Consider the following 22,497-nt stretch of genomic DNA (forward strand, 5'->3'; position numbering starts at 1 on the left):
CTAAGGTAACTGGCGCCACAATCCTTCTAGTCGCTCTCTCCATTTTGGAACCCCAGTAGACTAGTTCTCGGGAATTTGTAAAACAACAAGAATTATATAATGAAGGCTAACAGCCCAATAAGTAATGAACACTCTAGCTAGATAAATCAAGTATTATCGTAGAAAATAAAATATATATGCAGTTTCCAAGGTACAAGTCGCAACTGATTTCTTAAATTCTTACAGCCATTCTTTTCATGGTTTTGAGATTGCTTTTACATAGATTGCAATTCATCTTTATCGATCCTGGACTATGACCACATATTCTTCTGTAGCAAGATCTTCAAACACCGACTAATCTTTTTGCCGGTGACGTCCTTTCAGGCGACAGTCACATTGCCAACGTTATCTCTGCCCCATTGGCGCGGGTTCTACAACATAAGTAGGTCGAGAGTTTCAATTCAGTTCTGCTATTTCATATAATCAGTTATGAAACACTGCAGTGTTAGAAACTAATATCGTTCATCATCTATTATTTCTTTTCAAATTTAATTAGACTCAACTCAACAGCTAAGGGAACTAATGACCACAATGTTTTCTGTGGCTGGGGTCATATCAACACCGACTAATCTTCTTGCGGTGAGTCCTTCAGGACAGTCAATTGCTTAACGTATCTGCCCCCATAGGCGGGGTCCTCAATATAGCCCGATTGCGAGTCCGAGTCTATTTCATGTTATTATCTTTTCTCACATTATGTTCAGTGTTCCAAACCAAAAGGTACGATGTCAGGGCAATCAAACACAATCCAAATCAAGAAAGCAAATACGTTCAATCAGAGTCATACAATATTCTAAAAATATACTTTATAACCCATGCATCAAATTCGTAATCACGAATAATTTGATTCGTAAAGCATATATATAGTTTGCCGATAAATCTAGTAAAGATGTTACATCACTTATCTTGCGAATACGATTCCACAATAAATCCAATTAATTATGCAAATCCCTCGCAAAATATAATATCCATAATCATATTCTTCTTTTAAAATTCATCACAACACACACCACATACACACACACACACACACACACACACACACATATATATATATATATAAAACTTAAATTTTAACATCCTCCCATGGCAGACCCTGCAGAAGTGCCTAGCATCCTGAGTTCGGGTTCATACCCATAAACCACCCCCTCTCTTTATTCATTTATTTATTTAGTTATTTTCTTTTTCCTTCTTCTTTTCTCTTTCTTTTCTTCTTCTTTTCTTTTTCTTTTCTTTCCTTCCCTTTTCTTTTTCTTTTCTTTTCCTGTCTTCTTCTCCAAATTTTCTCCCGACTTCTTTCTTCCTTCCCCCCTCTCTTTCTTCTTTCTTTTTCTTTCTCCTCCTCTTCTCTTCTCCGCGACTTCTTCTCCTTTGCCCCCCCCTTTTCTTTCTTCTTCTTTCTTCTCCATGAAGGGAGGCCGGCGAGCTCGGGGAGAGGCCAAGTTGAGGCCGGAGTGCAAAGACCCTCAAAAAAAAGAATGGATTAAGGTGGGCTTCGGATTTGGAAAAGGACGCTGCTGAGATACGCCCCATTCGATGTGACGTTCGCAAGCGGAATTCGAACGGAACGTCATTCATTGTATGAACACGCCTCGGATTGTAGAATTCAAAAAAATTTTTGGATCCAAATTCAGAAGAACTTTGAACTCATTAGGGAGGAAAGAATAGGATCTGAGGAGGGTTGATTAAGATTCATAAAAATGAAACAAAAATCAGAAGTTATAAATTTGAAGATCTCATCTTCAAAAATTCTGCAGGTGTAGAATACCGCAGCCTGATAATCTTTCTAGGTTCCGGCCTCTACAGTTATCCACACGAGAATCTAATCATCTGAGATAGGGTTTTACCGGAGTGCTAACTCCTTGCAAAGACCTCTCATGACTATCATGATATTGAAAGAAAAATCAACAACATACCTCTTTGGAAGAAGAACCCTTTCTTCTTCAACCTTGCTCGCAATGGAGAAAGATGAGGGATGAAGCTTTAAGCATGGATCTTCCTTGCCTTACTTCCATGGATGAAGAGGAAGATGAGGTCCCCTTGCTGCCATGGAGAAGGAAGGAAGAAGAGAGGGCTTGAGGCATGAAGGAAGAACCCTTTCTTCCTTGGCGAGTTGATCTCTTTTCTTCCCTTGCTTCTTCTTCTTTCTTTCAACACTTGGAGAAGGAAGAGGAAGATATCCCTTGCTACCGTGGAAGGAAGAGGAGAGGCCTCTTGCTACCATGGGAAGGGAGAAGAAAAGAGAAAGGGAGGCGTAGAGAGGAAGAGGAGAGAATTACTTCATGATGTCTACCTTGCTACCTTTTTATAGATTGGATTTAGGGCTTCTTCTAATATTATTAGGGGTATGGGATAATAACTCGCCCTTGGATTAATGCCAAGTGTCCAATCCTTGTGCTCATGGCGCCATCAAATAGATGCATGACATGTGTCCACTTAATCAATTTTCTAATCACATTAGGTTTTGATCAATTTTCTAGATAAGCCTAATTCCTAAACAAATTAGGACTTAGGCTAACTTCTAATCACATTAGGATAATTAATTTGGGAGCATGCATCCTACGACGTCATGTGGACTTTAAAGTCCGCATAGTGTGAGCACGACTTAAGTCATATTCATCCTACGACGATATGTGGACTTTAAAAATCCGCACAAACCCTAGTTTAATCAAATTGACCCAATCATGAACCCAAATCAATTTGGGTCGAACCCAATTTGATTTGGCTCATTAAATCAGCCCAATTGCAATCCAATTGCAATCAATTCCACTTAATTCTTCTTTCATTAACTCACTAACACTTAGTGTGTTAATTCAATCACCAATCATATTGATGATTGATTTCTATTGTGATTCCAAATCACAATTATGATTAACTAATTAAATCCTTTATGTGTGTGACCCCGTAGGTTCTATTCTGACTGGTAATGAGACATATTGAGATCTCCATCTCAATATCACTGAAACTTCTTTCAGTGGACTGAAACGATTTCAGTTCTACTCTCAGGGTTCACTGATCACCAAGTGAATGCCTTTGAGTCTCACAATCCACTAGTGATACCTAACAGTATGTGATGGCAAACCCAGCAGAATGGAATGTCTGAACCTTTAGGTGCAGTTAGCGTATGATACAGTCCCTCTATCATGGATCCCGACGTGACGGAGGTTATGGATATCTTGTCAAACCCCATCATCCGTCATATGTCAAATTTATACGACTTCCAGTTCGAAATATGGAAAACTCTTTTTCCAAAATACCTGATCAGAAATTTATCAAACTCAGTCTCATAAATCACATAGGATCACTCCTAATCTATCAAGGTCGATAGATCCCATCTAGAGGCAACCCTATTCCAAAATGAACCTACTGCAGCAATCCGCACTACAAGGACTCGAATGGCTAGGGCCCAAGTTCACATGCTCGTCAAACTACAGCAACCTCACAGTGAATAGCTGAGGCATCGCAGGTTAAAGGATCAGTTATACAACTGCAGTATAAGTAGTTACTGACGAGTGGATAGATATCCATGTGACTACTTTTTTTGGTCACGCTCAGTACCTTGTTCTCTAACAAGTACTTGCATAATCACTCCAATATCTCTACACCGTGGACTCGAGACTCGTCCATCTGACTAAGTGATCTGTGCACTAATCTCAGCAGATCGATCATCGCCCATCGTGATGGATCTATCGATCATGAGCATTTAGAAATTAATCCCTAATGACGCATGCCTCAAATTTTCAACTCCTTGAGTATATGTGTCATCATCTATTAATTTCTTGGACGATTTATAGACACATACAAATCTGAATGAAAAATAAATTGCCCAATCTAATTTATTAATAAGAGTCAAATTACAAATTTGTGCCCCAGATTATAAATATGCGTCAGCCACGTTGGCTTCTAGGGCATACTTCTAACAGCGCCTGCGGCGGCCGACCCTCTCCTTCTTCCCGTGGAGGAGGTATACCCACGGGAGAAGAAGAAGAGCCAGCGATGGTCGTCCTTCTCCTTCTTCCCTCTCTTCTTCTTTCTTTCTTTCTTTTTCAAATGGTATAACAAAGAAGTAAAGGGTAGAAACTCTTATCTCAGCCCCGGCGAAGATCCGACGGCATCTTTCCGACGAAAAAGGAAGAAGAAGGCCACCAACGACCCTCTCTCTCTCTCTCCCTTTCGGCGGCAACACGAAGAAGGACCCCCCCTCCTCCTTGGGTATGGTGGCTCTATCTTGGTGGCTTCAAAGGAGAAGGGGAAGAAGCCCTAAAATAGGGGCTCCTTCTTGAGGATGATAATGTTATTTCGATGATTAACACAACAATTGAGGGAATATCAAATTAACAATACAGTTTAACTTGATACATCACTAAGGAATGCCACACCCTCGATACATTCACGATACATTGAGAAAATGAGATCAAGATGACTCTAAAATGATTAACAACGAGATAAAATATGTAGTAGAAAATGATAGAAAGCTTTTAAATCTATTTCGGTAAAGTTTCAAGTCAAGTATACTCTTAAGGGCAAAACTATAATTTTTATTGTTAAGGGTATGAAGCTCTATCGTGCCATATACTCAAAATTATTTGAAATATGCTTTATTGATTCTATGAACTAGTCTAACCTTAAGATGCAGAAAATTGTGAGTTGAGTCGACCCCAAAAGAGGTTTGGAGTCGATCCTGATACATATGGCATGCACTGCATGGAGTGACACACTTGGCACAGAGTAGTAGTCGACCCCAGAGAGGTGGAGTCTACCCTGGCACGTTTTGGGACGATCTGGCACATCCTTGTAAAAATAGCACAGATGAACAGTAACTGGGGCCGACCCCAAGAATTCTTGAGCCGACCCCAAGAATTCTTGAGCCGACCCCAAAGACATGAGCCGACCCAACTTGCAACCTCAAAGAAAACAACTATCTAAAATTTACTGAGAGGTGTTGCCCAAGGTGACAAGCCAAGAGGGGGGTGAATTGGTTTCTTTTACTTTTAACTATCTTACTTGTGTTAAATGATGAGTTAGTAAACTTAAACAAATCACAATACAAACAACAAGAAGTATAGTGGTTCGGTGCTCTCCTTAGCACCTACGTCCACTCCCCAAGCAACCCCTTGAAAATTCACTATAATCCACGGATTACAGTTGGATTGTTTTTCGGGCTCACAATACAAAAACCTTTACACTTTTGGTTTTCCGGGTTCACCAAAAACCTATGTTGGTTTTACGGGCTCACCAACGAACCTATGTTGGTTTTCGGGCTCACCAACGAACCTTTACAATTGGTTTTCCGGGTTCACCAATCAACCTATTCCGTTGGTTTTGCGGGCTAACCAACAACCTTTACAAGTAGTTTTAACAAATAAAGGAAGAAGATTTAAACTCCTAGATGAGCAAATGAAACAATATAATCAACAAAGAAGAGTTTAGAAAGTATTTATCGCTTGATGTGACTTCTCTCTTCTTTGTCAAGGATGCTTCTCACTTTAAGGGTGGATGGAGCTCTTGATGACTCTTTGAATCTGCTCAACCACTTTCCTTTGATTCTTAAATGAAGCACTTGGATGAAGAAGATTAGGGCACTTTCTCTTTCTTGTGTACTCTTTGATATTCTTTGGAAAAGATGTTCTATCTGATGAATAGTGCCACTTTAAATAGTTTTCTTCATCCATTGGACAAGCCCCAACTGGTTAGAATTCAAAACTAGCCGTTACTCCACTGTTGGAAGGACAAAAAGTACTTCTGCAGAACTAGCCGTTATGCTTTCTTCCCGTGTTTGGGTCGGCTCAACCTGTCCTTGGGTCGACCCAACTTTCACTTGGGTCGACTCAAACTTTCCTTGGGTCGACCCTCTCAAAAACACAGAAACTTGCAATTCAGCATTCCTTCACTTGGGTCGACCCAACCTTTCTTTGGGTCGACTCAAGGTTCAGTTGGGTCGACTCAACTTCTTCTTGGGTCGACCCTAACAGGGTTTCCAGAGAACCTTTTCTGTCTTCTGTTCTGTCTTGCCTTTGGGTCGACCCACTCAGGGTTTGGGTCGACTCAAGCTTGGGTCGACTCAACTTTATCTTGGGTCGACCCTCTCAGTAAATCCAGAGAACCATTTTCTAAGTTGTTGAGGATCCTTGATGTTTGGGTCGACTCATGCTTTCCTTGGGTCGACCCAACTCACTGTTCATGCTGTGTCATTTTTGCAGAAGTGTGCCAAATGCTTTCTGATGTGCCGGGGTCGACCCAATCATCCTTTGGGTCGACTCAATCCACACTTTGCTGCATCTCAAGGTTAGATTTATTCATATAAACAATGAAATGTATCTATATCAATTTATACAAATATACTGAGAGTAATAAACTTATAAATGAAGTATCGATTTAACTTATAACATACTCTAGATAATTGCTTGTTAATCATCAAAATAACACTATCATCCTCAATCTCCCCCTTTTCGATGATTACAAAATAAAGAGTATGAGCCTATTGATAGTTATCTTAAAATTAGTTTTAAAAGGGCTTAACTTGCTGAAATTCAGCTTTCAAAATATAAGAGTGAAGTCTCCCCCTATATCATTCAAAATGTTGCCAATTTGACTTTTTGAATTGCTCCCCCTTTCATTTATAATTCTTAAAGATGAAACTCCAAAAATTTGAGTTAAAACATGAGTTTCAGGTTATGTATCGAGGTGTGAAAGGTGCGTGCCAAATGCTGAAATTCTATGTGCCAAATTCTGAAATTTGATAGAAATATTTGATTTGATCATTTTCATTGTTTACAAATTGCTCCCCCTTGGATGTATATGATTTTCAATTTGTTTTACAAGTTATTTCTCTTTCTTTCTTTACTTCTCCTCTTATTGCTCTATCTTTACTTCTCCCCCTATTACTCTTTCTTTACTTCTCCCCCTTTTGTTATCATCAAATAAGTGCATGGGAAAAGACACAAAAAAATAACAAATTCAAACTTCATTGATCAAAATAGGAACATTTTAGTACATTCATGTCAAAAACAAAAGCAAATACAATGTTCCTCAGTCAAAGTTTAAAGATACATGATAAACACAAAATACATATGAGAACTAGATATCTAGCCTAGGCTCTAAACAGAAATGCTAATATCAGCCTAGGGAGTATCTAATGGCTGGGATCTAGTCCTCATCCTCCTAGTGTACGTGGCGAGGGGAGGTCGAGCCTGGTGAGACTGTGTCTGGCGTGGAGCACGACGAGCTGGATGACTCTGTGCCGAAATCTCTGACTCAGCAGCCTGTGGCACAGATGGTCCATGGGTCTCTCTCTCCGGAGTGCTCCTATCTGCTGCCTCAGCTCACTGATCTCAGCAGACATGATGTCCAATCGGCTCGTCAGCCCATCAGTAATAGTCCTCGCCTGAGCTGACACAAGCTCAGTCATCCTACTCCAGAACTCATCTGTATCTCTCGGAGGAACAGATGACGATGGTCCAGCCTCTGAAGGTACAGTAGGATGATCCATATGCTCCTCATCCTCAGGGATAGGGTCTCCAATATCTGGTCCATCATCCTCTGGTGCCTCACCCTCTGGTGCCTCACCCTGAATTCCTGCTCCAGTATGAATCCACTGCCCGTTCACTTTTTCATAGCCCATACGTATAAGTGTCCGTGCAGTGTATGTATCAGTATGAAGCAGATGCCTGGATACCTCCCCCTCGACAGATATGCCGTGCTGTCGAAAAATCAAAGTGAGTATCATACCATAAGGTAGGGATACTCTGGAGTTGCAGATCACCTTCCTCATCTGCCTCAGTATCATGGCCGGGAGATTCAGGGGAATACCCTGAATAATGTGCTCCATCACTACAAGATCTCGCTCAGTGATGAGATCGAATCTTCCGCTCTTCGGAAATAAAATTCTATTTATAATACTGAGCAGTAATCTCATTTCAGCAGATAGAGAGCTTGCTATTACCTTCTCCGAAAAGTCGAAGTCTTCATTTTCCATTATCAACTGCAGGGCTCTCATCTTGTTTTCTGGCTTTTCCGGAGTGGCTCCTTCACATGGAAGATGAAGTAGCTCACTCAAACTCTCCTCGGAAACTCGAACCCTAACTCCTCGAACTTCCGAAATAAGCCCTCCCATTCCAGTTTTAAGGAAGGCATAGAACTCCCGAACTAATCCGGGGTAGATCATCACATCTAAGGAGCAAAGATACTCCCAACCTTGCCTTTGGATCCTTTCCTTAAACGAAACCCTTCTTGATCAAAGAACTCGGAATGGATCCTTCTCCCCGTTGTAACTGGTCTCCCCACAAATCTTGCAAGTATTACTGAGGGGGAAGGAGGAGGAGGTGGCTCGGCACGTGCCTCACGTTGTAGAGACACTGTAGATGGCTCCGTAGCTTGTCTTTCCTCACGTTGGATCCGTGAGACTCTTTCGGATCTCTTGGCTACGGCTCTTTTGGGTCTCATTTCTCCAAGATCTTAAGGTAATCTACTTTTTGGAGATGTTTGGAGGAGTTTGGAGAGTGGGAAATAGAGTATTCAGAAGAGGACAAGGGCAAACAGTGCCCTAATAGAGCTCTCGGGTCCCCCTTTTAACAGTGGGGTCCCGACGTTGGGTCGACTCAAGAAATTTCTTGGGTCGACTCAACGTTGGGTCGACCCTATTCTGGGTTGGGTCGACCCAAGTGCAGAATTTTTCTTTTCTCTTCCTTTTTGCTTCTAAAAATTTTCTTTGCTTCCAATCCTTATAAATTCTTTCTGGGACAATGATACATGAGTAAAGAATCTATAGATGACAAGTTTGACTCATGTTTCATGAATTTTTAGAAATTGGAGGAATGTATCATGAGACTACTTGCTCCCTTTTATATTTCTTCAATAAAAAGGATCACATATGCCTAATTCCCTCCTTAGCGTGCAGAATCTATCTTCACTCAATGGTTTTGTGAATATGTTGGCTAATTATTTTTCAGTGCATATATGCTCAATACATATGTTTCCATTTTGCACATGATCCCTAATAAAATGATATCGTATTTCTATGTGTTTGGCTTTAGAGTGCTGAACCGGATTTTTAGTAAGATTGATGGCACTAGTATTATCACACTTAATAGGAATATTATCTAGCTTAACTCCATAGTCCTCTAGTTGTTGCTTAAGCCATAGTACTTGAGCACAACAACTACCAGCAGCTATATATTCAGCTTCAGCTGTTGACAGTGCCACTGAATTCTGCTTTTTGCTAAACCATGATACTAAGTTGTTTCCTAAGAATTGACATGTGCCACTTGTGCTTTTCCTATCTAATTTGCATCCAACAAAATCAGCATCTGAGTATGCAAGCAAATCTAGACAAGAGTCTCTAGAGTACCATAATCCAATATTTGTAGTTCCTCTTAAATATCTAAGGATTCTTTTAACAGCACTTAAATGTGACTCCTTAGGATCTGATTGGTATCTAGCACATATTCCTACACTAAATACGATGTCTGGTCTACTAGCAGTAAGGTAGAGCAAGGATCCAATTAGTCCTCTATAAAGCTTAATATCAATACTCTTTCCTTTTTCATCTTTGTCTAGCTTACTAGTGGGATTCATTGGAGTGCCTACTCCCTTATGATTTTCATTCCCAAACTTCTTTAGTATTTCCTTTGTATACTTAGTTTGATGAATGAAGATTCCTTCTTTAGTTTGTTTGATTTGTAATCCTAGAAAGAAACTTAGTTCTTCCATCAAACTCATTTCGAATTCTCCATGCATTAAATCAGCAAATTCTTTGCAAAGAGTATCATTTGTGGCACCAAAGATTATGTCATCTACATATATTTGTACCACTAATAGATTTTTGTCCTTTCTTTTGAGAAATAGTGTTTTATCTACATTTCCTCTACTAAAGTCATTATTAAGCAGAAATTTGCTTAATCGATCATACCAAGCCCTAGGTGCTTGCTTTAATCCATATAATGCCTTATATAGTCTAAACACATGATTTGACAATTCATGATTCTCAAAACCAGGAGGTTGCTCTACATATACTTCCTCCTCTATTAAACCATTTAAGAATGCACTTTTTACATCCATTTGATACAATTTGAAATCCATGAAACATGCAAATGCTAGAAGTAATCTAATAGCCTCTAATCTTGCTACAGGAGCAAATGTTTCATCAAAATCTATTCCTTCTTCTTGATTATATCCCTTAGCTACAAGTCTAGCCTTATTTCTTATAACTAACCCATTTTCATCTAATTTATTTCTAAATATCCATTTTGTTCCAATTACTGAGTTATGCTTTGGTCTTTCAGTTAATGTCCATACATTACTTTTTTTGAATTGATTTAATTCATCTTGCATGGCATTTATCCAATTAGTATCTTTTTCAGCTTCTTCATAAGTCTTAGGTTCTAATTGTGAAACAAAAGCAAGATAATCATTTAAGTTTCTAAGAGATGATCGAGTTCTTACCCCTTGAGATGGATCACCAATGATTAAGTCTTTAGGGTGTCCATATGCATACCTCCATTTCTTTGGCAAGCTTTGGGATTGTGGTGGCACGCAATCATCTCCCTTATCTTGAATTGGCACGTCATCAATATTCAACTTTTCAAAGTCGATAATTCCTGTATCATCATCAACAATATTTTCTTTCTTAGCAGACTCACTATCAGACTCATCAAATATAATATTGACTGACTCTTCCACTACTAGAGTTCTTTTATTGAATACTCTATATGCCCTGCTAGATGTGGAGTATCCTAAGAAGATACCTTCATCTGACTTGGCATCAAATTTACTTAGATCCTCCTTGCCATTGTTTAAGATGAAACATCTACATCCAAATACTTTAAGATATTTAGCAGTTGGTTTCTTATTCTTCCAAAGTTCATAAGGAGTTTTCTTGGTTATTGGTCGTATTAAAACTCGATTTAGAATAGTACTTATAGCTTCAGCCCAAAAGTACTTTGGAAGATTTGACTTACACAACATCGTGCGTGCCATTTCTGCCAATGTCCTATTTTTTCTTTCAACAACCTCATTTTGTTGAGGCGTTCTAGGTGCTGAAAATTGATGTGAAATACCATTTTTAGTACAAAATTCTTCAAAGTGTTGATTTTCAAATTCAGTACCATGATCACTTCGAATTGCTACTAAGGTGAGTTTCTTTTCATTTATGATATTATTATATAGTTTCAAGAATTCTGAAAATGCTTCATTCTTATGTGCCAAAAATGAAACCCATGTATATCTTGAAAAATCATCAATAATAACTAGTCCATACTTCTTCCCTCCTAGACTCGCAGTTCTAGTAGGTCCAAATAAATCCATGTGTATGAGTTCAAAAGGCCTAGTTGTTGATACTATATTCTTTGATTTGAAAGATGATTTAGTTTGTTTTCCCAATGAACATGGTCCACAGATTTTGTCCTTTTCAAAAATCAATTTTGGCACATCCTTTATTAATTCCTCCTTGACTAGTTTTGAGATTAATTTCATACTAGCATGTCCTAGTCTTCGATGCCAAAGCCAACTTGTTTCATTTTTCTTTTCTTCATTAGTAATTAAGCATAATCCATTTTTCTTGCCTAAATCATGAAGATCTACCAAGTAAATATTTCTTTGCCTTTGTCCTACAAGTACAATGCTATTATCTTTAGAATTTGTGATTATGCATACAGATGCTTCAAATGTGACTTTAAACCCTTTATCACAAAATTGACTTATGCTAAGCAGATTATGTTTCAATCCCTTAACTAATAAGACATTTTCTATAAAAATAGATGGAGTAATGAAAATTTTACCCTTTCCAATGATATGCCCTTTACCATTGTCTCTATAGGTTACTACTCCACCCTTCTTTGATTCCAAGGTGACAAATTGATCTACGTCACCGGTCATGTGTCTTGAACAGCCGCTATCTAGATACCATCGTTTTTCCACTTTATCAGCTGCAAGACACCCCTGCAATCAAGATCAAGAAAAAGCTTTAGGTACCCAAACTATGTTGGGTCCTTTAGGGTTAGTACTTGATGTTCCTTTTGGAACCCAAACTTTCTTGAATTTAATCTTTTGATTATTACTTAATTTGTTTTGACTGGACTTTCTATAGTTACATTCATATGCTCTATGTCCTAATTTATTGCAGCAATGATAAGTAATATTTTCACTTTTAGCTTTTACAAAAATGTTCTTTAAGTATTTTTGTTTCCTATTTGTTTTATATCCTAATCCAGCCTTATCATATACAGCTTTTTGACTGTCAAGAATCATATTTAATTTGGTAGAACTAAGTGTAAACTTATCTACTATGGATTTATATTTTTCAGCATCTTCTTTTATCTTGACATTTTCAGCAATTAGATTCTTGGTTTCATTTGTAAGTTTCCTATTTAATGTTTCATAGTTATGAGATAGTTTTAACTTATCTTTGACAAGAGACGGATTTTCTTCTTTTAGAGCTTTATTTTTATTGATTAGTTTTCTATGTTCTTCCATGAGTTCTAAGAATGCATCATGTAATTCATCAACAGTAAAATCACATTCAAGTTCAGAATCTACCTCATCGTCATTGGCCATATGACACATTTGGGCCGTCTCTTGATGATCTTCCTCTTCTGAACTCGACTCCTCACTTTCACTCCATTCAGCCATGAAGTTCTTCTTTTTCAGTTTTCTTGCCATCGATTTCAAATCTGGGCAGTCTATCTTATAATGCCCGGGTTTGTTACACTCATAGCAAATAGGAGTTTCTTTCTCCTTTTCTTTGTCCTTACCCTTTTCTTTGCTTGATCTACCTTTGAAGAAGGGTTTCTTTTTATGAAATCTATTCTTACCTCTCATAAATTTTCTGAATTTTCTTCCAAGCATAGCCATCCCTTCTTCATCAAATTCATCATCATCATCTGAATCTTCCGACTCAGTTTGTTGTTTAGGGGTGGTAGACTTTAGGGCAATGGGCTTTCTTCTCTTGACCTCATCTTCCGAATTTTGCCTCATTGTTAACTCATGGTCATGAGTGATCCTAGAAGTTCCTCTAATTGCAGTGTGTTGAGGTCCTTAGCTTCCTGAATTGCGGTTACCTTGGCCTCCCAAATTCTTGGTAGAGACCTGAGAATTTTTCGCACCAATTCAGAGTTAGTGTAAGACTTTCCTAAACTCTTAAGCCCATTTGTAATTTCAGTAAAACGAGTAAACATATCAGTTATGGACTCAGTAGATTCCATTTTAAACAATTCATATTTGTGTACTAATATGTTTACTTTTGTCTCCTTAACTTGATTGGTCCCTTCATGAGTGACCTCAAGTTTGTCCCAAATTTCTTTAGCAGAGATGCAAGTAGATATTCTATTAAATTTACTTACATCTAATGAGTAATAAAGTACATTTATAGCTTTTGCATTTAACTGTGCCAATCTTCTATCACTTTCATTCCAATCCATTTCTGGTTTGGGTATGATAGTGCCCTCTATATTAAGTGTGGGTGTGTGAGGCCCTCTAGTAATGATGTACCATAATTCATAGTCTAAAGCTTGAATGAATATCCTCATCCTAACTTTCCAATATGTGTAGTTTGTGCCATTAAATAGAGGTGGTCTATTTGTGGATTGCCCCTCACTCATAGAACATCCCACTTGGGTTGTCATGATCTTTAACTCTTGATTGTGAGATCAATGAGTATTATTGGAGCACCTTGCTCTGATACCACTTGTTGCCCAAGGTGACAAGCCAAGAGGGGGGGGGGGGGGGTGAATTGGTTTCTTTTACTTTTAACTATCTTACTTGTGTTAAATGATGAGTTAGTAAACTTAAATAAATCATAATACAAACAATAAGAAGTATAGTGGTTCGGTGCTCTCCTTAGCACCTACGTCCACTCCCCAAGCGACCCCTTGGGAATTCACTATAATCCCGCGGATTACAGTTGGATTGTTTTCCGGGCTCACAATCCAAAAACCTTTACACTTTGGTTTTCCGGGTTCACCAAAAACCTATGTTGGTTTTACGGGCTCACCAACGAACCTATGTTGGTTTTTCGGGCTCACCAACGAACCTTTACAATTGGTTTTTCGGGTTCACCAATCAACCTATTCCGTTGGTTTTGCGGGCTAACCAACCAACCTTTACAAGTAGTTTAACAAATAAAGGAAGAAGATTTAAACTCCTAGATGAGCAAATGAAACAATATAATCAACAAAGAAGAGTTTAGAAAGTATTTATCGCTTGATGTGACTTCTCTCTTCTTTGTCAAGGATGCTTCTCTCTTTAAGGGTGGATGGAGCTCTTGATGACTCTTTGAATCTGCTCAACCACTTTCCTTTGATTTTTGAATGAAGCACTTGGATGAAGAAGATTAGGGCACTTTCTCTTTCTTGTGTACTCTTTGATATTCTTTGGAAAAGATGTTCTATCTGATGAATAGTGACACTTTAAATAGTTTTCTTCATCCATTGGACAAGCCCCAATGGTTAGAATTCAAAAACTAGCCGTTACTCACTGTTGGAAGGACAAAAAGTACTTCTGCAGAACTAGCCGTTATGCTTCTGCCCGTGTTTGGGTCGGCTCAACCTGTCCTTGGGTCGACCAAACTTTCACTTGGGTCGACTCAAACTTTCCTTGGGTCGACCCTCTCAGAAACACAGAAACTTGCAATTCAGCCTTCCTTCACTTGGGTCGACCCAACCTTTCTTTGGGTCGACTCAAGATTCAGTTGGGTCGACTCAACTTCTTCTTGGGTCGACCCTAACAGGGTTTCCAGAGAACCTTTTCTGTCTTCTGTTCTGTCTTGCCTTTGGGTCAGCCCACTCAGGGTTTGGGTCGACTCAAGCTTGGGTCGACTCAACTTTATCTTGGGTCGACCCTCTCATTAAATCCAGAGAACCATTTTCTGAGTTGTTTGAGGATCTTGATGTTTGGGTCGACTCATGCTTTCCTTGGGTCGACCCAACTCACTGTTCATCTGTGCCATTTTTGCAGAAGTGTGCCAAATGTTTTCTTGATGTGCCGGGGTCGACCCAATCATCCTTTGGGTCGACTCAATCCACACTTTGCGGCATCTCAAGGTTAGATTCATTCATATAAACAATGAAATGTATCTATATCAATTTATACAAATATACTGAGAGTAATAGACTTATAAATGAAGTATCGATTTAACTTATAACATACTCTAGATAATTGCTTGTTAATCATCAAAATAACACTATCATCCTCAATCTCCCCCTTTTCGATGATTACAAAATAAAGAGTATGAGCCTATTGATAGTTATCTTAAAATTAGTTTTAAAAGGGCTTAACTTGCTGAAATTCAGCTTTTCAAAATATAAGAGTGAAGTCTCCCCCTATATCATTCAAATGTTGCCAATTTGACTTTTTGAATTGCTCCCCCTTTCATTTATAATTCTTTAAAGATGAAACTCCAAAAATTTGAGTTAAAACATGAGTTTCAGGTTATGTATCGAGGTGTGAAAGGTGCGTGCCAAATGCTGAAATTCTATGTGCCAAATTCTGAAATTTGATAGAAATATTTGATTTGATCATTTTCATTGTTACAAATTGCTCCCCCTTGGATGTATATGATTTTCAATTTGTTTTACAAGTTATTTCTCTTTCTTTCTTTACTTCTCCTCTTATTGCTCTATCTTTACTTCTCCCCCTATTACTCTTTCTTTACTTCTCCCCCTTTTTGTTATCATCAAATAGGTGCATGGGAAAAGACACAAAAAAATAACAAATTCAAACTTCATTGATCAAAATAGGAACATTTTAGTACATTCATGTCAAAAACAAAAGCAAATACAATGTTCCTCAGTCAAAGTTTAAAGATACATGATAAACACAAAATACATATGAGAACTAGATATCTAGCCTAGGCTCTAAACAGAAATGCTAATATCAGCCTAGGGAGTATCTAATGGCTGGGATCTAGTCCTCATCCTCCTAGTGTACGTGGCGAGGGGAGGTCGAGCCTGGTGAGACTGTGTCTGGCGTGGAGCACAACGAGCTGGATGACTCTGTGCCGAAATCTCTGACTCAGCAGCCTGTGGCACAGATGGTCCATGGGTCTCTCTCTCTCTCTCTCCGGAGTGCTCCTATCTGCTGCCTCAGCTCACTGATCTCAGCAGACATGATGTCCAATCGGCTCGTCAGCCCATCAATAATAGTCCTCGCCTGAGCTGACACAAGCTCAGTCATCCTACTCCAGAACTCATCTGTATCTCTCGGAGGAACAGATGACGATGGTCCAGCCTCTGAAGGTACAGTAGGATGATCCATATGCTCCTCATCCTCAGGGATAGGGTCTCCAATATCTGGTCCATCATCCTCTGGTGCCTCACCCTCTGGTGCCTCACCCTGAATCCCTGCTCCAGTATGAATCCACTGCCCGTTCACTTTTTCATAGCCCATACATATAAGTGTCCGTGCAGTGTATGTATCAGTATGAAGCAGATGCCTGGATACCTCCCCCTCGATAGATATGCCGTGCTGTCGAAAAATCAAAGTGAGTATCATACCATAAGGTAGGGATACTCTGGAGTTGCAGATCACCTTCCTCATCTGCCTCAGTATCATGGCTGGGAGATTTCGGGGAATACCCTGAATAATGTGCTCCATCACTACAAGATCTCGTTCAGTGATGAGATCGAATCTCCCGCTCTTCGGAAATAAAATTCTATTTATAATACTGAGCAGTAATCTCATTTCAGCAGATAGAGAGCTTGCTATTACCTTCTCCGAAAAGTCGAAGTCTTCATTTTTGGACGTAGGTGCTTAGAAGAGCACCGAACTACTATATTTCTTGTGTGTTTGTATTGTGTGCCTTTCTAATCTCACTACACACACTTAATTATTAGCTAAACTACCCATTCGTTTATCAATTTGATTAAGGGATTAAAAATTTAGAAAATCCAATTCACCCCCCCTCTTGGCTTATCACCTAGGGCAACAAGTGGTATCAGAGCAGGTGCTCTCATAGTATTTTTTGATCTCACGATCAAACGCCAAAGATCATGGCAACCCAAGTAGGATGTTCTATAAGCGAGGGGCAACCCACAAATAGACCTTCATTGTTTAATGGCATAAACTACACATACTGGAAAGCTAGGATGAGGATATTTATTCAAGCTCTAAATTATGAATTATGAAATATTATAACTAGAGGACCACACACACCCACAATTAGCATAGAGGGCACAATCATTTCTAAATCTGAAATAGCTTGGGATGACAGTGATAAGAGACTAGCGCAACTAAACACTAAAGCCATTATTGTACTTTACTGCTCTCTAGATGTAAATGAATTCAATAGAATATCTATATGTACCTCAGCTAAAGAAATTTAGGATAGACTAGAAGTCACACATGAAGGAACTAATCAAGTTAAAGAGTCAAAAATAAATATGTTAGTACATAGATATGAATTATTTAAAATGAAGTCCACTGAGTCCATAACTGAAATGTTCACTAGATTCACGGATATCATAAATGGACTAAAGAGTTTAGGCAAATCTTATACTAACTTTGAATTGGTGCGAAAAATTTTCAGGTCTCTACCAAGAGTTTGGGAGGCCAAGGTAACAGCAATTCAAGAGATAAAGGACCTCAACACACTACAGTTGGAAGAGCTTCTAGGATCACTCATGACCCATGAGTTGACCATGAAGCAAAATTCAGAAGAAGAGGTCAAGAAAAAGAAAACCATTGCTTTGAAGTCCACGACTCCAAAACAAGACATTGAATCAAAGGAGTCTGATGAAGAGAAGGAATATGACGAAGAAGGAATATCTATGCTCGCGAGGAAATTCAGAAAATTCATGAGAGGGAAGAAGAAATTTCTTCCTCAAAGGCAGCTCAAGCAAGAAAAAGGAAAAGGACAAAGAGAAAGAAAAAGAATTGCCAATTTGCTATGAGTGTAACAAGCCCGGGCATTTCAAGATAGATTGCCCAAAATTGAAATGGATGGCAAAAAAACTCAAAAAGAAGATTCTCATGGTTGAATGGAGTGAAAGTGAGGAGTCAAGTTCGGAAGAGAAAGATCAGCAAGACATGGCTCAAATCTGTTACATGGCCAATGAAGATGAGATAGATTCTGAACTTGAGTGTGATTTTACAGTAGAAGAATTACATGATGCATTTTTAGATCTTATGGAAGAGCACAAGAAGCTAATTAATAAAAATAAAGTTTTAAAAGATGAAAATCAATCGCTTATGAAAGAAAAGCTAAAACTATCTAATGACTATGAAACATTAAGTAAGAAGTTCACTAATGAAACTAAAAAACTAATTACTGAAAATTTTAAACTAAAAAAAGATGCATAAAAATATAAATTCTTAGTGGACAAGTTTACACTTAGCTCGACTAAATTAATTATGATTCTTGATAGTTAAAAAGCTGTATATGATAAAGCAGGATTAGGATATAAAATAAATAGAAAGAAAAAATACTTAAAGAATAAATTTGTGAAAGCCAAAAATGAAAATACAACTTGTCATTGCTGCAATAAAGTAGGACACAAATAGGCCTGTTAATGAGCCGAGCTGCTCGGGCTCAGCTCGGGCTTGACTCAGTAAAAGCTCGGCTCGGGCTCGGCTCATTAATCAAATGAGCCCGAGCCCGAGCCCAACATGAGGCCTGTTTACATCCGAGCCCGAGCCCGAGCAGCTCACGAGCCTAAACAAGCTCTTGCCTTCCAGCTGGCCAGTGGCCCAGCCCAAACGAGCTCTAGTCAGTAGTCACTAATGAGCTCTAGTCTGAAGTCTCCCATGCCCCAGCCAGCCAACGGCCCAGCCCAAACGGAATTACCAATTACCAAATGAGTAAATGACTGATTCGGTATTCGGTAAGCATGACTTGCCCTAGTCTCCCAAACTCCCACTCCCAGCGGACTCAGCCCTCCCTCAAATCCCGATCCCCTTCCCTGACTTGCTGCGGCGTAACTCTACCCTAGCCTGTAGCTTCTTCTCCATTCTCTCGATGCAGCTCCTTCTCCATTCTCATTTCTCTGAGTTCTCTCGACGGTTTGAAGGCTTGAAGATTGAAGCCCCTGAGCCCTCTACCTCCTCCTTTCACCACTGCCGTCTCTCCGCCCCTCTTCAGTCTTCCTTTCGCCACAGTTCACTCGAGCCCCCGACCACCTCACCTCCTCGACTCCATGGCTCCACCGACTGCACCACAGCACCAACCCCCCTCCCCGAGGCCCCGAGCCCCCAACCCCTCCTCCCCGACTCCACAGACAGCACCACCGTAAGGTCCGAAACCTCCCCTCCAAACCCCCCACACCCTTCAAACCCCCCTTCACCCCTGTCCCCTACCTCCCTCCAAACCCCTCTCGCGGTCTCGCCCTCCAAACCCCTCCGGCCCTCCCTCTCCTCCAAACACCTCACCCCTTCCCCTCCAAACCCCCACACCACACTACAAGACCCATCTGGACCTCGACAACTCGACCCCTCGACTTGCTCCTCCCAGACCTTCCCCGACCCGGCGACCTCCGACCTCGACTTGCTGCGGCGCTGCCCCCCGACCCCAACTTGCTGTTGCTGGTGAGTTTCCTCTTCTTTCCTCACTCCTCAGCTCTCTTTGCTCCCCGACCTGGCGACCTCCGACCCCAACTTGCTGCGGCGCTGCCTTCCTCGACCCGGCGACCTCCGACCCCGACTTGCTACGGCGCTGCCCCCCGACCCCGACTTGCCGTTGCTGGTGAGTCCATCATCTCTTTGCTCCTCACTCCTCAGCTCAGCAGCTCCTTTACCATTTTTTCTGTTTTCCCATCATTTGATTCATTTCTCTTTCTTTTATTTATTGTTTCTGTTTATCTGTTATTATTGTTATTATTATTTCTTTATGAAAACATGTTTGGGAGGAGGGCTGAATGTTATGCTTTCAAGTATTTAAATGAATTGGCATCTAAATTTGATTGGTTTTGTTTTGGCCTTGAATAGGCTTTGTATGGCATGCTTATGTACTAAATATGTAATTCGACTGGTTGTTTACTTGTTTATATTTTTCAAGAAATGTCAGACGGCCAACATGAATTCGATCAACATGCCTCTACAGCTTATAGTGCAAACGAACTTGTTGAATTGGAAAATATTATTCATAAAGATGATGCAATGGATGAAATAAAAGAAATGGATACAGAACAATCTTGGGATGACCCAAACAGGAGGAAGAGATCTGAGGTGTGGACTGAATTTGATATCGTAACAGTAGATGGTAACACAAAGGCAAAATGCAATTATTGTAGTGCTAAATTGGCATGGAAGAAGGGGGGTGCCACAATTCATCTCAAAAGACATTTAAAAGCTTGCATGCCTCGAAAACTTTCTAAGTCTAGCGAAGACAAAGAGTTAAAACAAAGCTTATTGTTGTTTGATGTTACTCAAGGTCATGCAATGCTAGCAACTTACAAGTATGATAAAGATAAGATAAGAGAGATTCTTGCAAAGATGTTTATAGTGCATGAGTATCCTTTTAGGATGGTGGAACATCAATTCTTTGTTTTATTCTGTAAAGCTCTTAACCCAAAATTTGAGCTAACAAAGCGGGTTACTTTGAGGAGTGACTGCATGAAAATGTTTGCAATTGAGAAGCAAAAGTTGAGGTCAATGTTAAGAAATGTTGATAAAATTAGGTTCCGAGGAGCAAGCTGCTCGTCCGGTTCAAGTGGGAACTCTCATACCGTGCGGTAGGGAAAGTAAGACATTCCTTCTTTCTTTCGGCTTGGAGAGTGCTTTGCTTAGAGAATCTTGACTTTCTTCCTTGGGCAGAAAGTCAAGTCGGTTACGGGAAGAAAAACGCTAAACTCTTTGCTTTTTAGTCAAGCGCTCCTTCAATAGGGTACATTTTTCTTACTGGACATTTCTTAGATTCTGAATGGAAGTTGCAAAAGAGAATTTTAAACTTTTGTAGCTTGGCACCTCCGCACACGGGAATTGCTATTGCTAATTGTATTCTTCAGTGTCTAACTGAATGAGGGATTGAAGATAGGATTTCTACTATTACGTTAGACAATGAATCTTCGAATGACACAGCAGTCAAAGTATTAAGGGATAATTTTGCAATCAAAGGAAAGCTTTACTTCAATGGAAAAGTATCTCATGTTCGCTATTGTGCACATATTTTGAACCTAATGGTACAAGATGGTTTAGCAGAAATACATGATGTAATTGAGAATATCCACGAAAGTGTGAAATATCTGAAGATGTTTCCTTCACGACTTCATAAGTTTATTGAAATTGTTAAACAGTTGAAGTTGTCAACCTCTAAAATTCTTCAACTTGATGTGCCTACTCGATGGAACTCAACATATGAAATGCTAGAGTCATCATTGGAGTTCAAACCGGTGTTTCCAATGTACAAGAAAAGAGACTCTAACTATAAATGGTTACCATCTGAGGAGGATTGGATACGAGCTACAGAGGTTTCAAAATTTTTGGAAGTTTTTAATGAAGTCACAGAAGTATTCTCAGGACGTCAATATCCAACTTCAAATTTGTTCCTTAATGAAATTTGGAGAGTGAAGGAGCAATTAAATGATATGTCCTTCGATACTAGAGATTTTGTGATGCGCATGACTCGAAGACTGAATGAAAAATTTGAGAAGTATTGGGGAGACTATAACTTACTAATGGCAATTGAAATAGTTTTGGATCCTCGCTATAAAATGCAGCTCATTATATTTTGTTTTCCAAAAATTTATGGTGAGGATGTTTTTCAACGCCATATTGATGATGTTTATGAAGCTTTAGATATGCTTTACAAGGAATATGTATCTTCACATGGACAAATAGATGTTGATGCTAGCAATATCCCTAGTTCCTCCTCCAAACTGAAAAGAAAAAGAAGGGCTAATCATGCCTTTCATATGTGGGCTGAACAACATAGGAATGTTATTCCTTCAAACAAAACTGAGTTGGACATATATCTGGAAGAAGATATTTACAAGCCTAGTGATGAAGACTATGACAAGTTTAATGCTTTGAATTGGTGGAAAGCCAACACTCTAAAATTTCGTACTCTATCAAAGATGGCTCGGGACATACTATCCATTCCTATTACTACTGTTGCTTCAGAGGCTGCATTTAGTGCTGGAGGTAGAGTGCTTGATCAATACATAGCTTTTTGAAGCCTGAGACTGTACAAGCTTTGATTTGTACTGGAGATTGGTTGCATCATGAGCTTGGATTGGAGTAGTCATCAAATGTAAGTATCATTTTTTGTATTTAATATATCTTTTAGTAGTTAGTTTTTCAATTTATAATTTCTGGTTTCTTGTTTAATTTACAGGTTGATGAAGAGTTTACACAATGGAACACAGAGACTACTTGAGAACTTGAGATTTATTATATTTATTGTGCTTCTTGAACTCTTTTGTAGAACTTGATTTGTATCGGATGTTTTTGAGTTTGTTGGGGTTTCACTTAGACCATTTAAATTCTCTTTGATTGTCATTGCCTTTGTGCTTAGATGTGGTTAATTCTTTTCTTTTTTGT

The 22,497-nt window shown here is 39.3% G+C and overlaps 1 protein-coding gene across 1 annotated transcript; it reads left to right on the forward strand.

Moving 5' to 3' along the window:
• Nucleotides 1-21,134: 21,134 nt before the first annotated feature.
• LOC103696065 (zinc finger BED domain-containing protein RICESLEEPER 2-like) lies at nucleotides 21,135-22,130 on the forward strand. The gene has a single exon (XM_008777579.2). It carries the CDS (start codon nucleotides 21,135-21,137, stop codon nucleotides 22,128-22,130), a length of 996 nt encoding a protein of 331 aa, XP_008775801.2.
• Nucleotides 22,131-22,497: the final 367 nt, after the last annotated feature.

The sequence above is a fragment of the Phoenix dactylifera genome, chromosome 14 (genome assembly GCF_009389715.1).
Source record: "Phoenix dactylifera cultivar Barhee BC4 chromosome 14, palm_55x_up_171113_PBpolish2nd_filt_p, whole genome shotgun sequence".
Taxonomy (NCBI): Eukaryota; Viridiplantae; Streptophyta; class Magnoliopsida; order Arecales; family Arecaceae; genus Phoenix; species Phoenix dactylifera.